The 17951-nt window shown below is 38.6% G+C and overlaps 2 protein-coding genes across 4 annotated transcripts in view; both read right to left on the bottom strand.

Annotated features, from left to right (window-relative positions):
• The window catches only part of LOC127436539 (synaptophysin-like protein 1), a 323805-nt gene that overhangs the window by 54923 nt on the left and 250931 nt on the right, over positions 1 to 17951 (bottom strand). The window lies entirely within an intron of this gene.
• Positions 1 to 17951, bottom strand: part of LOC127436511 (metabotropic glutamate receptor 8-like) — a 219695-nt gene that overhangs the window by 12080 nt on the left and 189664 nt on the right. For both annotated transcript variants that reach the window (XM_051690742.1, XM_051690743.1), the window contains exons 8-9: positions 10448 to 10587; positions 7383 to 8318 (exon numbers count right to left, since the gene is read on the bottom strand). In XM_051690742.1, coding sequence (XP_051546702.1) covers positions 7383 to 8318; positions 10448 to 10587 — 1076 coding nt within the window. The remainder of the gene's footprint in view (positions 1 to 7382; positions 8319 to 10447; positions 10588 to 17951) is intronic.

Here is a 17951-nt window from a genome sequence, read left to right on the forward strand (position 1 = left end):
GAAACATTAATGCAATATTTTCCAATGCAGATTCTGTAAAACCTCGGTTATGATGTTTTTGACAGTAGTGGCTTTTTACACACTTTTGTTGTATTTATAATAACGGTAAGACCTCGGCATTTGAATGTAAATATCGCACTGTTACTGTCAGCTTATTTGCCTTTTACCTTTTATTTATGGCTTCCGTCATGTTGCATGATGTATTTTAGTTTGCTTACTGCTAATGTGCGAGTTCCATTATGTTTGCATGTAAAATTCAGGCATGCAGACTGAACAACAATCAAGCAAATGTAAGCCTTTTAAAGGGATAGTTCACCCAAAAATGCAAATTGTCTAATAATTTACTCACCCTCATGCCACCCCAGATGTGTATGACTTTCTTTCTTCTGCAGAACCCAAATGAAGATTTTTTTTTAAGAATATCTCAGCTCTGTAGGTCCATACAATGCAAGTGAATGTTGACCAGAACTCAGAAGCTCCAAAAAGGATATAAAGACAGTATATATGACTACAGTGGTTTAATCAGTGTCTTCTGAAGAAATATGATAGTTGTGGGTGAGAATCAGATCAATATTTAAGTCCTTTTTTACTATCAATTTCAACCTTTGTCCTGCTCCAACCAGTAGGTGGCTGAATGTGGAAGTGAAAGTTAAAGTGTAGATTTTCAGCAAAAAATAAAACAAAAAAAAGGACTTAAATATTGATCTGTTTCTCACCCACACCTATCATATCTCTTCAGAAGACATGGATTAAACCACTGGAGTCATATAGATGGCTTTTATGCTGCCTTTATGTCCTTTTCAGAACTTCTGAGTTCTGGTCACCATTCACTTACATTGTATGGACCTACAGAGCTAAAATATTCATCTAAAAATCTTTGTTTGTGTTTTGAAGAAGAAAGAAAGTCTCAAGAAAGCTCTTGAGGTTCACTTATAATGTTTGTATTTTTTTTTTCAACCAACAACACTCATAATTGAGTTTTAATGATCATTTTGAACACTCTCTATGAAGATTAGAATTAAACATGCAGTTTTATACTGCTGTGACTTTAAAGCCACACCCTAAGTTTGAAACCCTTTTTTTTTTTTTTTTTTTTTTCAGTTTCTTAATGTCATTGTTTTCCAAAGTAGGCGGTTATGAAGAGGTCTCAGTTTTTGGTGGAGAAAAACGCCAGTGTATGGATGAGAGGCGTAAACATAGTTAAATCAATGTGTTTTCAAAGGAAAACGTATTAGTGTGGATGTGGTCTAAGACTTTTAAATAGACTCCCTCTTCATCTTTGTTGTCAGGCCTAATATAGTTTGCACTGTCCAATCCTTCAAAATGCATTTTTGCAAATCCTAAATACTAAAACAGTCTTTGCATAAATGTGGCACTAAATTTGGAACTTCCTTATGATGGCAACACTTTAAACACATCCAGAGATTCTTAAATCGTTCAGAATGACCTAAAATGTGGTTCAAAATGACAATGGCACTAGCTACAGACAGGTGTTTTGGTGGTGTCCAGGAAAACATTGCTAGGCCTTGCTGAGAACGATGCAAAGCGAGCAAGATAGGTGGAAAAGCAATATAGTGACATTCAAATACAGCACAGCCAATCTCTTTGAAAGTAACTTGTAACTTGTTTGTATGACCAGAGCTGTTTTATTCCTTGTCTTATTTTTTGTTGTTAGGAAATTAACTCAGCTTTTATCTATGCAGCATCTCAGTATCAACCCTGTTCCTCTTCTGTTGGACGTTTTCTCTCTGGTGCATTAGCTTTAGTCAGTTAAGTCATGGCTGCATCCCACACAGGGACTGTGAAGATTAGCCATGATTAATAGCACTGCTTGTGGCACACTAAGGATCGGGGCAGTCTCTCTTTCTACCAGCAGGAATATCATGTGGTGTGAAGCCGGAGGAGAGGATGAATTATGACCGTTGCTTTTTGTGTCAAGGAGGAATATGGCAGGTTTGCCTCCATTTATGATGATATTAGTGGGGCAAGTGTGTGTATGTGTGTGTGTGTGTGTGTGTGTGTGTGTGTGTGTGTGTGTGTTAGTGTGTGTGGGCAGGTTTAAGTGGTTTACGAGGAATTTTTAGGTTACAAACTGGTAATTACAAGGGTATTATGCTATAAATGTGGTTTATGAGGTTTTCTAGTGTCCCCATAATTCAAATCACTTTAAAAACATACTAAACTATGTTTTATTGAAAATGTAAAAATGCAGAAAGTTTTTTGTGAGGGTTAGGTTTAGGGGTAGGGTTAGGGTTAGGGGATAGAATCTATAGTTCATACAGTATTAAAGTCATTATGTCTATGGAGAGTCCTCATAATGATAGCTGCACCAACATGCAGTGTGTGTGTGTGTGTGTGTGTGTGTGTGTGTGTGTGTGTGTGTGCACGCGCATCTTTCTGTGTATCACTGTTGGGGAGTCACAAATTAATATTAGCAATACTATCTTAAGTTTTGGGATAGTAAAAATTCTAGTTGCTAGGGTGTTCTGAGTGGTTGCTAGAGTATCACCACTGTTCATAACACAAACAATATGGGACGAGGTACAGTACGTGCAGTAGTTTAATACTTAGTGTTAGGGGTTTGTTTAAATCCCTAACCAATAGTATGAGCAATAGTAAAAGCAGAGATATTCAATGTCAAATCAAGCAAATTTCAGAAACTCCCCCAGCTGAAATTTTGGATTTTGTTCATATTCTTTCTGTAGAAAAATAAACATAAATGATTTTGAAAACCAAATGAATAAATGCCATGGATCAATATTTAATAAGTAATCCATTATTTTGTAGAGGGGGGTCAAAATGACAATTTTTGCCTATTTAAGCACAACTACTGACTTCAGCACCTTTTACTGCATTATATGCCAATGGGGGGGAATAAAACACTGTTATGGGTGGGATCCCCCCTTGAAATCCAATCTCTAGATATACAGTAGGTATTACACTAATGGAAAAGCCACATGTTGCATATTCTTAATAATAGTGTATTTTTGGACTCTCGAAAATCAGCACAAATGATTGTTTTATGTGAATAAATAAAGGTACATTTCTAGTTTCAAAATTACTTGTACTCCAGACCTTTGTTTTGTTGGACAAGAAGAAAGAGCTTTGTGCCTTGTAAACAACATTTGGATTTCAATTATTGAAAACGGGTAAAAGAGCCATATTAAGAGCCCCATATCTCTGGTAATTAACCATATAGGGCCTTAAAATGAAGATACGAAAAATAAAAGTTTATTCTGAACCAGAATCTAAAAGGATATTAAGACATCTTTAATATTTTTGGAGTTATAGGCACTCCAACTTTGGAAAAACAATGCCAAAAAGTGATTCTCAAAATCATGAAGAACAAAGGTGGCAGAACTAATTGACAACAAAGCTGGCCTTCAAGGAATTAAAAAAAACTAAAGCGAGACCAAAACATCTAAATGTCACGTAAAGATTCAGTTTAATTACCATATCTCTGATGGAATAAATGTAATTACTGCATAAAGTGCAGATTGCTCATTTTGCTCAAGTTATTTTTAAGTCATAGCCCTCCTTATGAAATCTTAAATATTCATAACACTCATCACAAGAGAAAAATAGTAGAACATTTCATGCCTCAGTGCAAATACGCTTACGCCTACAAAAGGATTTCCATAACATGAATACAATTACTAAGAACTTTGCCGCATTTCACATAATGTTGTAATATTACTGTGCATATAAATGTATTTCATTCACTGATCCACTTGAAATGAGCATTTTCACGCTTAGGCACCATGCAGAGCAAACCTCAAAGACCTATCATTTACAATTAGAAAAACAGCTCTTTAGAAAAATAAAGAGGCCATATCTATGACTGTTTAACAATGTAAATCTCGCCCAATAACCATCCCATTGTTCCTCACAGTCTCACGATTCAATTTCAGTAGCCTTGACTTAAAAAAAGAAATCAAAATAACCCAGGCTCAGATCAATTTAGCATGAATTTACCATGCATTTAAATTATATGAGAGACACGTTGGGCTCCCAAATGGAGATCAGGTCACACCATGCACTTAGCAATACCCAACAAAATGATCTACCAATGATTTATGCAAGACCCGTAATTTGATTCTACAGATATGTGGACTGATTATCGTAACCAGTCACCTTTGGGAAGCTTTGAATTCCAGAGGAGCCGCAGGCGCGCCAGCCGCAGTTCATGCAGCACTTTATTGAGTCTTTATGACTCTGGAGAGTTCTCTGCATTGGAAATGTCAAAGTGCAAGTATTGGTTTTTGGGGGTGATACCATTCTCGAATGCAGAAGGGAAGATCATATCAGTGGTAATAGTCGCCTCTATGAAAATCCACACATATTGATTTTTGGAGCATTATCCAAAGTGCATTCTTGATAATTGAAGTATATTTTACAGGCCGTGAAGCATTATCTATCTCTCTACACTGGATCATTCCATAAATGTTGTGATCAATACAACATTGACACTTTTGTAATAGTATTGATTCAGGTTATTTTTCATTACAAATTCCAATTATGTAATCATTTAGCTTGGTGTAATGCCAATCAGACAATCATTAATAAATATAGACTCAAGGCCATGTATTGTTATTAGTGACAAAGAGAATTAGTTTTTTTTTCTCTCCATAAGATGCCATTTTCTTCATCAAATGATTCATGCCGTTGCTTTCTTATCTTGAGAAGTAATGAGAACGGTTGGAGGGGGGTCTGTATTAATAGAATGTCATCTATCCTACAGTTCTAGTGTTAAATAAGAAATAAAGAAGCTTGTTAGTTTAGGGAGTAATTGGTATATCCATAATTGTCTCTTTTAGCTAGCAGATCAGTCACAGCGAGAGGCTAATGTGACTAAAGAGTAATGTGCTAATGAGTTTTTATCGTAAACCACAGTGCAAGGAAAAACACCACAAGTTTTGCATTCTGAAAACAACAGTACTTCTTTATTACATATGTTTTTATAAGGGCTGTCAATCTATAAAAATGTGTGATGTGTCGATTAATCAATTTAATCGCAATTAATCACAATTAATCGCGTATCAATATTTACTGAAAAAGCCCCTCAAATGAAGATAATAACTATAAATATAATATATTTTTACATTATTCTAATTCAGATAATTCAATATACATAACATTATACAGTATACAGTATATACCATATACTGTGGCTCCAGACAAATAAAGCATTTAGAAAACACTAAAGTAGCCTGAAGTCAAAATACTATTAGTTTTATTTCCATATCATTGAACATAACTCTATTATTGTCCTACTTTTCCTCTTTACTGTTTTTAATTGTTGGTCTATGTCCTCATGTGTCAGACAGATTTTGGAGCATCTCTTTGGTTGCGTTACCCAGAAGTTGCACCGAGATCAAGCTGAAGCTGATGTCCAGCTGGGAGGAGGGGCTTATGAATCACAGGGCAGCCACCGACTTTTCCCTTGCTCAAAGATGCGGTGGTTGCGGTTGCTCTTGGTTAGCAAAGCTGCATAGCTGAAGCACATGCCCAAACCCAGGAGCACCCATTGGAAGAGCAGACCCCCAAACTCAGTGTGGCGATGATCAGAAACGGAATGTCTTAACACAAAAAAATGCACGACGGTAGCACATAGCTCATCTTGTGGCCAGATGCATGAACAATAGGTGTGAGATGAAAAGTGGCCACCACAAAAATAGTGTTGCACGCTTTTGTAGCGTCTTACTTTGGATGTGTTGCGTCTCACTAGTTTTCAGCGCCTCTAGTCACACGAGCTGTTTTTAGCATGCTGTGTCAAGTTAAATGTAGTTTGAAACTTTGTCTGTCTTTGAAAAATGCGTCTCTGAAAAGTTGAGCTGCCTACTCGTGGGTTTGACGAGGCATGATGCCTGTACAGCTGGAGTCACGTTGACTGCCCCCTTCTGCTACAAATTTGTAAAAACATGAAGGTGGCACATCAAGAGAAACAACAACTATAAAAACACAATAAAAGCGCTATAAAGGTAGTTCATACTATTAATGTGCAATGCCCCAAGTCTTCAATAGCTTTGTCTGAGGAACAGACCAAAATTGTGTTTGTTATTAATCTTTCCCAACAAAGAAGCTATCAAATCTCTTTCCCGATCCCACAAATTCAAACTTGAGAGTCCTTGGTCACTATGAACTGTTGATCTATGGAAAAGAACAATACTGTAAAAATAACAGGATTGGAAGATTAGGGTAAGTAAATGATGACTGAACTATTCATATAAAATAGAGGCGAATGTGATGTTTATAAAGCTCTAGAACTATTAAACCTAAGCAATAAGGTGGTTCTGTGGTTTTCTGAATGCAAAAAATGTGGTATTTTATTTTATTTTTTTTTTGAATGCCAGTCCTGCTCACTCAAGCGTCAGATATTCCAGTGAGACTCTACTTGAGTCCAGCTCCTTCTAATCAATAATTCCGCCTACCTGATCGCAACCGACCCATTTGCCTGTTTCCTACAGTGCAATTGCAGCTAACATCTATAAGCATGAGTAAATGTGAAACACTGGTCTTGGCTCCTACAGCATAGTTAGCCTTTTAACATGTAAAATGTTCTGCAGGCAGTCACCCGCTGGGTCAGGTGATAGGTTAACCAGCGGGTGACGTTATTATCTGTAGCCCACAGCAATATTCTGCTGCCCTTAGCTCACACGTACACAAACAAATATTGACAGTACTGCACCACATCCTAATCTTACTACTATGATTAAGATATGAGAATCACAACACCTGAAAACTACACAGTGATCTACAGTAGTTGTAGTTGTAAAGAAAAGTTATAAAATGGTTTTGTCAAATTCTTGTAAAAATTTGAAGAAACCATTGACTAGGGCCATAGCCACACAAATCTGCTGTGTTTTAAAAACTCCACTTTCGGTTTCCTGACATCATCGTTTTCCAAATTATGCGATACTAGAGAGCGTTTTCAAAATCTCAGATTCTGGTGGAGGACAACACCATTCTAGTCTGGATAAGCGGTGTAAACGAAGCAAAATCAATGAGTTTTCAAGCAAAAATGGAATAGTGTGGATGTGGCCTACTGGTGGCCTACAAAATTGACAAAGTTTCCTGAATGACTAGTTGACTAAACGGGATTATAGAAACCTTGTATTTTTTGACTGGTTTGGGGTCTATATTTACACTTAAATATTAAAGATAGACTTACAATCAGTTTTAGTGATTTGTTTAAGTATCGGTTCACCATATCAGTTATCGGACATGTAAAAATAAAAATAATCAGTATCGGTTGTAAAAAATCTAAAACAATATCTGCCTATCTCTATTAAATTTGTATACATTCAATATATATTTTGTATACATATACTTAATTTAGTTTACTTGTACGTAAGTTTAACGATTATGTATTTGTGACTTACCCTTTCTGCAGACTGTGCGGTGCCAAAGAAGATGGGTATAAAAGCTAACCAAATGATGCAGGTAGTGTACATAGTAAATCCAATTGGCTTGGCCTCGTTGAAGGTCTCTGGCACGCCCCGAGTCTTGATGGCATAAACAGTGCATGTGACCATCAACAGAATGCTGTAGCCCAGCGAACAAATGAGTGACAGGTCCGAGATGTCGCATTTGAGAACTCCACGGGCCTTCTCCGGGTGGGACGTACGTTGTTCGCCGTAGTCCACAACCGTGTGTGGTGGATCCACTGCGAACCACACAAACACACCAAGAAGTTGCACCGAGATCAAGCTGAAGGTGATGGCCAGCTGAGAGGCAGGACTTATGAATCGTGGGGCGGCCACTGACTTTTTCCCTTGCTCAAAAATTCGGTGGATGCGGTTGGTCTTGGTTAGCAGAGCCGCATAGCTGAAGCACATGCCCAAACCCAGGAACACTCGTCGGAAGGAGCAGACCCCCAAACTTGGTGTGGCAATCATTAGGAACGTAATGGCATAGCACAAAAAAATGCCTGTCAGTAGCACATAGCTCATCTCCCGGCCAGATGCGCGAACAATGGGTGTGTCGTTGTAGCGGACGAAAGTGACCACCACAAAACTAGTGGCCAGGATGCCTAAAACTGCAACGAAGACCGGCACGGCCGCCCAGGCCGAGTGCCACTCCAGTTTGATGATAGGAATAGGGATGCAGCCGGTGCGATTGTGGTCTGGACGTTGCTCGTATGGACACAACTCGCAGCTGAACTCGCTGGCCTGGAAGTGGTACCCTTCACAGCGCTCGCAGTGCCAGCAGCATGGTACACCCTTCACAATCTTCTTCCTTTCACCCATTTGGCAAGGCACACTACACACCGAACCTGGAAGTGTGGGGTCGCCCATCCGCCAGCGCATGGCATCCACCTGCAAAGGAGAATGAAAACAAGTCCTGACAAAGATGTCAACTGGACGCGTACTGTTAAATTACAAACTGAGAATTCAAAAGAAGTCTCATTACCAACACAGCGGCATTGCACAAATGTAGCTTGCAGAAGAAATCAATTTATTACCACTTATGTCACAGGTCCTACTAGACCCGCCCCGAGCGGGATTCGAACAGGTAATCCCCGGCATGGGAATCGGACGTACTAGTAGGGAGGCTAGAATAGCCATGGCACTAGCCCTATCTCTTAAGGCCAAGAGAGTAAGGTTTACACACTGCACAGCTATCACGTACCAGCTGGCTACCGTTACACTTAGCTACTGAAAGATCAGCAAGTAGTGAACAATCTAGCTTTAGTATAGCTTCAGCTTGGCTTCCAGGCAAAACTTGGATGACGGATACATTTAGGGATAAACATGCGCCAGAGGCGTTTGAGATTTATAGAATATCTTGCTGACAAACTTTAGTTTGAGAAGTGACTGCAGTAACTCTAACATGCACACACTTCTTTTAAAGAGCTCGTGAAATCACTTGACAATATTTAAGAGTACATTAGCATACAGATGGCCTCAAAGCTAACATACATGGACTAAATGTCACGAAACTGTCATTTTGAATTCTTGAGGTCTTTTAAACAATTTAATTGCACATAAAAAAACGATCTGTCCAGAACAATCCACAGGACAAGTAAGGACAACTCTATAATTCTGCTCTATAGTGCTCACTGCAGCCTGCTGAAAAGAGATGGCTGTGAATGAATTATTCATGCTCAAGACGAATTATGCCTGGCAAAAAAACAGATTGGCTTTAATTAGAAGAGGGAAAGAAAGAAGGGACATATTAAAATGAAAAAAAAGACCAAATTTGCAAATGAACAGTCATTTAATTTGACTTATCACATAACAGCGTATTTAAGAATAATCAAAGGGCCAAATTCTAAAGTAATCCCTCATTTGATTCTTCCCATTCTGCCTGAAACAAAAGCCACACTGACCATTCTCAATTAAGCAGTTTAATTCTATTTTATTCATCCTGAAAAATGCTAATAGGAAGCATGCAAGGTTTTGAAGTTCAAGGTGTTACAATCAATGCTAACCATTATATACTTTAATTATAAGTGGTTGCAGGCACCTCTATTAGTATTGTTCATACTTAGGGTTTGGGATTTCAACTCCCTTGGGTACCAGTCGCCGACTGGGGCAACCCTAGTGGTTCAGAGGCCCTAAGCGGCCACTTATAGCAAGAACTAGTAACAGCTTCACCCAAAAACACTCTAGTATCACGGCGACAACTTTTGCATGGGCAAGCACAACTCACATTATTCTCAGAAAATGTAAAAATCTAGTACACACCCTCAATATTTGTAACCAAGTGAAAACAATAAAACTACGTTCTGCAATCTCAGCTATTTACGTATTGAGCGTTTATCATTAGTAGATGCAGTAAATTGTAAACTCAGAACCTTTGCATACATCCTTGAGTTATTGGCTGTCTTGATGTGTTGGCTTTTGAGAAAATTATCTTCCGAGAAACGTCTTTCTAAAATGTTTACCTTTTCCAGTGTGAGTCACCATAATGAGTCATGTGCAAATCATCGCCGCTCTGTTGTCACTTCATCTATAACACATCCAGTGCTAATCTGTTGAAGTGCTTACGGGGAGGGTTTGATACTCGAATTAAAAAGTGGATCACGGTTCTGCTAAGCGACCAGTTGCTCTCCAACTCACCTGAGCCGAGACAAAACTCAGGAGTCGAGACTCTCCGTAACGTATCAGGTGTGCAACTATACACTTCAATGCGCTCACAGCTGCATTGAGGTTTTGGCCATTGAAATGCTACTCATTCCTGGATCCATTAATTTAGTTTTTCAGCCAGGCATAAAAACATTCCAATGACTAATGAAGGCCCCGGTGTATTCCTGTCATGTGCATTATGAAACTCAGCAAAGGTAAAATAAATAAATAAATAAATAAATATTCAAGCAGAGTGGCAAAAACAAACTTAATGTTACATGATTAAATGTAACATTTGAGACTTGGTTTAAAAACCATTAATGCATGTATTGCAATATTAAGGGATTTTGAGAATAATACCAGTACTATTGACTTACATTAAGGTGCAACTTGTTTGTCCACTGGCCAATCACTTTGTACTCAGCTGTTGATCCGTTAGTGATCTGATACTGGAAGATGTCATATCGCCCTGGCGCGTCACCATTCTGATTGAACACCACTGGAGTCCCCGCGCTTCCTGTAAAACAGGACAAGACAAAACATGAATGAGTTGCTGATGAATAACATATCCGTGCACTTTTTTTTTTTTTTTATCAACATCATGATTTTAGGTCAAATTTACATGAATGTATATGGATGTTTCTTCAAATTCTGCACTTTTTTTTCGAGCACTGTAATGTCTTGTTAAAACATTCTCACACTCTTACTATTATTTAAATTTGTCTCTATTAACAATGTCCAACAGTGTGTGTACATGCATCACAAGCAATTTACTCTATGTAATTTTTGTCCCCTTTTTCTCAAATTCTGTATTATGTTTGGTAGAATCCAGTGGTGGAAATGACATTAACGTTTTTGAAATAAAATGCCCAATTCATTTGTCTTTCTAAAGCTAATTTCATAGCTAAAATTTTATTTATCTTAATATTTTTATGCTTAATTACAGCTTCATTGGAAATGATGGTCAATAAAAATATGATAATTACCTTGATTTATATTTGTTTTCTTCAAACATCACTTGTCTCATAATTCATCTCAATCATCATCTTCCTTGACACTTTTGTCAACTTAGTTACATTAAACATTAAAATAATAATAATAATAATACAAATTTTAAAAAAAATAAATAAACAGTGGCAAAATTATAGTGGAAATGACAGCAATTTTTAAAACGTTTTTGAAAAATTTATAGAAATCATTTTCACACAATAAAACATAAAATTGTTTATGTTTATTACACTCTTTATATAGATGATTATAGTTTTAATTTAAGTTTAGCTTGTATTTTTATCATGGATTTTCATAATGTTGAAAGTCTGGGTCTGGGACAAGGCTAAAACTGTAAAATCTTTACAGAAAAGGCACTTGAAAACTACCAAAAATAAATGTTACATTTTACATGTATTAATTTAGCAGACACTTTTATTAAAAGACGATTTACAAAATGAGGAAGGACACAAAATAAGCTATTCATCTTAAGGAGACAGTAACACGAAAAGTGCTGCAATACAAAGTTTCAATTGTATTTGAAAAGTACTAGCTAGATTAGGGTGTTTTCTTTGTTTTTTAAATGATGAAGACCAGTTAAAAAGTTTTTGATTCAGTTTTAATGCGATATTCAAAGAAAATGAAAAAAGTTTAAATCTGTTAGGTTAAATAAAAAACAACCCCATGGGACACGAAAGTGCCCAAAGTTGAAGAAGCACCCATATAGGACATTTTTACTTTACTAGTTCAACTGGTCACCATTTTGTTTATTTTATTTTATTGTAACATTTGAATAACCCTTTTATCCTTCACTAGTTCATTTTGAATTGTCCTGCTGTATGACAAATGGTTATAAAAGCTGCATGAACAATTATCCCATAAGAAGTAGCAAAATGTTGTTTAAAATAGTTTTAGATGGAGTATAGCATGTCACACCTCAGGACATGTGAACATCCCAAAAGTATTTAATGTCAAATACCCAAATGCTGACAAATATGACAAATGCCCTATCTTCCATTTTTGTCTTCCAACACTCACAAAATCTCATGACTGGTTGAGCTGAAAGTTGACATGCCAGATCGCTCCAACAAACACAGCAAATGTTTTGAAAGTAGCACAGATCCAGTGTTTACCCTATTCAGGAAGTCAACCACTGAATAAATGGCTAAAAGTTGTTTCTGACTGAAATCACCATTAAGGATTTTCATCCTGCTAAAACAAGTTGCAAATTTAAAAAGGCAAAACATCACTGGCTGTGGTTCTGCAGGCATGAAGACATACAGCTCACAGTAGCTGAAGAGGATTCGTTCTCATGTTCCACACAACCCACTGTGGTACTGCAGAGCAGGTTCATGTGTCACAGGTGTAAATAATGCATGCAGCTTTTCCTGCTGCATGCGCAAGGATCACTGCAACCTTGCAAGGTGGTAAAATGGTAATGCAAAGAGCCAAGGTGAACATCTTAAAAATACTGCCAAACCCCATTCTATTGTACCATAAACTGCCACAAATCTCTTTTCAAATGGTTTTATTTGGGTCAAAAGTTGCTGTATTATTAAGTATTAATGAAATAATTAAAAAAAAACTTTGATGTATTGTGCATCAAAGCTTCTTGAAAAGTTATGGAGTCACTGGAGTGAGAGGCTATCTCTGAAATCCACATTAGAACTGAAAAGAATGAGGTAAGTCAGTTAAATCTCTCTGTCCTGCTGTTGCAGGTAATGAAAAATAGCAAAGTTCATTCAAAGAGTATGTTGATGGTTACACAGAAGCCCCTGGTTAATTTGTGACCTGTGAGCTAGCTATAAATTAAGAAGGAATTCACCATATTCTTGGATCTCTTGCGTCACATTGTACATTCATTACTAGCAGCCTTAGACACAGGTAGTAATCCAGCTACATTTGACAGCACAATCACAATCTCAAACCTCACCAGATCTGTGTAGACCAATTTAATAAAGGTTTAAATTAAAATGTGAAAAGATACAATTAAAAACAGAAATTCAAGCACCCAATTAAAGAAAGTCATTTCAAGGCTTCTTAATTGTACTTAACCGTTCAAAATGAACTGTAAAATTAAGCAATTGGTTATGTTTTTAACAAATATCACTTACTATTTTTTATACTTAGAGTTTAGGAAATGAAACATCTTAGCAACCACAAAGCAATGCCCTGGCAACCACCCATGACCCTAGCATCATAGAGAAGACTTTTTCACATTTTATTCAGAATATGTAAAAATCTAGTTTAATTAATAAGGGCACTTTGACTCATTACAACTACCCACAACATCCTAAATAACAGATGTCCTGGCTTTTGAAAAAACATGTAAGGACATGTAAGGTCAACTTTTAAGTGAGAAACAGTTTGTAAATCTAGATCTGATATGTTTCTCTTATTTTTGGAAATGTGAGAAAACAAAATCAGTGCTGGCCATCTGAAAATACTTCTTCCTGTCAAATCAGTGTTAACATAAGTCAAAAACTGGTTTGCACAGGAAACAAATGTAACCTTCAAATAATGTCTCAGGTCATAAATGTAACAGCAATCTCTGCTAACCACAAACCATTATACTGCAACTTAATTCAATTTTCAAAACCGTAGATTGACCTGCAATGCTGTAAACAAATAGTTACTGTTCAGTAAATTGGAGACACTAGAGCTGAGAGCTGCAAAAAAGACAATTGGTCTTCCAAACTAAAATGAATGAATGAATGAATGTTACATTTGTATAGCACTTTTCTGACACTACACTCAAAGCACTTTACACAGTGAACAGGGGACTCTCCTCAACCACCACCAGTGTGCAGCATCCACCTGGATGATGCGATGGCAGCCATAGTGCACCAGTACACTCACCACACACACACCAGCTATTGGTGGAGAGGAGAGAGTAGAGTTATAGAGCCAATTAATGGATGGGGAGAATTAGGAGGCCATGATTGAAAAGGGTCAATGGGGGGAATATGGCCAGGACACCACCATTGCACCCCAGGATTTTTAATGACTACAGAGAGTCAGGACCTCAGTTTAACATCTCATCCAAAGGACAGTGCCTTTTTACAGTATAGTGTCACCATAACTATACTGAGGCATTAGGACCCACACAGACTGCAGGGTGAGCACCCCCTGCTAGCCACCCTAACACCTGTTCCAGCAGCAACCTTAGTTTTCCCCAGGAGGTCTCCCATCCAGCTACTAACCAGGCTCAACCCTGCTTAGCATCAGTGGGCAACTAGTCTTGAGCTACAGGGTGATAATGAAGAAGTGTTTCACAATGCTGCTTGAACAAAAAAGATTGAATTTGCATGAAGGCTCAGAAAATAATATGGTAATTGCACTGCTCAAGTAAAGGCAGCACACTTAAACAGAAAAACACACCAATACAACACCATCCGCTCAGCCCTGAAAAACAAATGTAGCTCAAATAAATGTCAAACTAGGAAAAAAATAAATGCATATAGGAATAATCTAAAAGAATATATATATATATATATATATATATATATATATATAATGTATTATTTAAAAATATGAAAATAAAAATAATAATACTAATAACTATTATAATTTATTTAATAATAATATTATTATAATATCAGACAACACTGTTATGATGCCTGTTATTTTATTTTGTCTGGAAATACTTTTTGGAGAAAATATATATATAAAAGAAATAAAATATATATATTGAAAAGATGACCTTGAAAAAAATCTTCATAGTATCCCTACAGGCATTTCATCTCACAATTAATCAATTATTTTAAAAGTCATGGAATTAATCATTTGCTCAGATAAATATTAGACTACTATTTTTATGGGACTCTACAGGCGAAACTTTTATCAATATTAATCTAACAAAACTGCGTTAACTTTAGAAAATATGTTGTTTTAAGGTTAACTATAATATTTTACTTTGGCCTGTTTATAATGCCAGAATTCCTTAATAGAAGAATATATGTACATTCATACCTAGGAAAATAGGGTGTTGCTAGGTGGTTTCTAGAGTGTTCTGGGCGATAACCATAGTTGTTAGTAATTTACTGGTCCAAGTCAAAACAACCTACTTTCCATGTAAATCTAATGGCATTTTTCACCCATTTTATTGTAAGTTAGTCAAAAATCATAAGTCTGATTGCTTAGAAAAGTAAAAGCACACCTCTCCAAATGTCAGGTCTAGATGTGTTTGTGTAATGTTGGTTCTATGGTCAAGTCAAGTCAAGTCAAGTCTAGTTGTTTATGTCTGTTTTGTTTCACGTTTGATTTAGGGTTTTTGGATTCCACATTTGTGATAAACTGCACTTGGGTTCTTCACATCATCTCGTCTTCGTCTACCTGTTATTGCCTTGCCAGCCATCGTTACAGAATACCTGACCCAACCATGAACCCAGCAGTTCAACTCCTACACCTACGTCAGGGGAATCATCCCCTGGAGGAATATGTAGAGAACTTCTGTGCTCTGGACAGCAGGGTCAACTTTAATGAGATTGCCCACAAGGACTGTTTCCGGTTTGGGCTGAATGAGCCGGTCTCCTCCCTGATGCCTAACAGCTGGAGTACCTACAGCCTAACTCAGTATATCGACCTTGCCCTACTGATAAGTGGTTCACCGTTCACTGTGGGGGAGGCGGATAACAAGCCAGAGTCCCACGTCACGGGCAACAAGCCAGAGTCCCACGTCAAGGTCGACGAGCCAGCATCCCACATCATGGTCGACGAGCCAGTGTCCCATGTCATGGTCGCCGAGCCAGAGTCCCACGTCAATGCCGCCGAGCCAGAGTCCCACGTCATGGCCGCCGAGCCAGAGTCCCACGTCAAGGTCAACAAGCCAGCATCCCACGTCACGGTTGGCGAGCCAGCGTCCCACATCACAGTCGACGAGTCAGGGTTCCACGTCACGATCGCCGAGCCATGTCACAGCAATGCCTCAGCCTGCTCCATGCCATGTCACAGCAACACCTCAACCTGCTCCATGCCATGTCACAGCAATGCCTCAGCCTGCTCCATGCCATGTCACAGCAACGCCTAAGCCTGACACAATAACGCCTCAGTCTGCTTCACGCCATGCCACAGCCAAACCTCAGTCTGCTCCATGCCATGTCATAGCCAGGCTTTAGTCTGCTCCATGCCATGTCTCAGCCAAGCCCCAGACTGCTCCATGTCATGTCACAAGCAAGCCTTTGCTCCATGGTCCAGGCCCACCTCTGTTCCAAGGTCCAGGCACACCTCTGTTCCAAAGTTCAGGCACGCCTCCATTCCAAGGTCCAGGCCCGCCTCCGCTCCACGGTCCAGGCCCACCTCCGCTCCACAGTCCAGGCCCGCCTCCACTCTACGAGCCAGTGCTCACACCTGCCACGGCCAACGAGTCAGCATCCACGCCTACAATGGCCAAGTCAGGATACTGCCGTACCATTTTACCACGTCATGCCATGTAGCCACGTCATCACAAGTCATCACAGCCCACCCCCCCAGCTCCCTCTTGAACTCTGTGTTTTTGTTTTGGGGCATCAGGAGCCGCCCCTAGAGGGCGGGATATGTCACGTCTAGATGTGTTTGTGTAATGTTGGTTCTATGGTCAAGTCAAGTCAAGTCTAGTTGTTTATGTCTATTTTGTTTCACATTTGATTTACGGTTTTTGGATTCCACGTTTGTAATAAACTGCACTTGGGTTCTTCACATCATCTCGTCTTCATCTGCCTGTCATTGCCTTGCCAGCCATTATTACACCAAATCAAGTCGCATTATCTTAGGTATCATTCATGTGCATAGTACAAACTGTGCTTGCTTGGGGTTTGTTCAAATCCCTAACCCTAAGCATGAGCAACGGCACTAGTGATGCTCGTCCTAGCAGCCTTACAATGGAACCAGGTGTGAGGTTTTGACAGAAAGGTTAATCCCACCAAGAGGCCTTTTGTTATGGTCATGTCCTGCTTCCTGTAATCCCGCTGCCCCATCCACCTGGACAACAAAGCTTTGATCAATATCTGCGGATAAATTCAGTAAGCCAGAAATCTTTGCTGCTGCATTTCCTATTTTTTTTAGACCATCCCTGTCAATCACAATGGCGAGAGTGTTTTCATACGCAGAGAACGATCAGCTCTCTGTTGATAGATTAGTAACGGAATAATCTAACGGTGCTGATTGCACACGGCTGGGTTATTTACTCACACTAATGTTGATTTGCAGTGACAAACAAGCTCACAGTTATCCCGAGAGAGCTGTTACCACCTCAGCTGTTTAGAGAATGATATTTGCCCCCGAAAGCAGAGATTTGCAGCCATCACGATGATTAGCGTCGCTTACAGGCAGCTCAAATGCAGCCAACACAATAGGCTCCACGTCTTAGGTTTGGAGAGAGAAGCAGCTTTTTTTCTTTACTTGATGTCTCTTTAAATAAAATAACAGAGCTGTCTGGATTCTCGCTGCACAAACTGTTGTGGAATCTGTCTCATTATATTCTCTGAAAATACTGCTTTCAGGATGTTTGGCCCTCCTATTCTTTCACTTTCCTTTTTGGTTGCCGAATCAAAAGGAGTTGTTGGTGTATAGGAACATGAATGCAGCCACTGACACCCTAATAGCCTACCGAAGGTGTACTTAGTATGTCTGTCCCTACACAAACACTCCCCTCATCAGCTGTAGGAGCATCTCAACTGCTGTAATAAAGGCATTGGTGAGGAAGAGATTGGACTTGATGGGTTTTCAAACTAAAGAAGGCAGGGAAGTGGGGGAAAGAGATTTGACTCCAGTCTCCAAATGAGGGCAAACAAAAATAGAAAAATCTCATTAGTAGAGTTTGCTAAGGCAAGCATCACTAATATTGAGGGCAACAGTCTGGTTCCAGAAGTAAAAATCCCATTCATTTTAACTTTTATCAATAACTTATAAACCTTA

The sequence above is a fragment of the Myxocyprinus asiaticus genome, chromosome 47 (genome assembly GCF_019703515.2).
Source record: "Myxocyprinus asiaticus isolate MX2 ecotype Aquarium Trade chromosome 47, UBuf_Myxa_2, whole genome shotgun sequence".
Lineage (NCBI taxonomy): Eukaryota > Metazoa > Chordata > Actinopteri > Cypriniformes > Catostomidae > Myxocyprinus > Myxocyprinus asiaticus.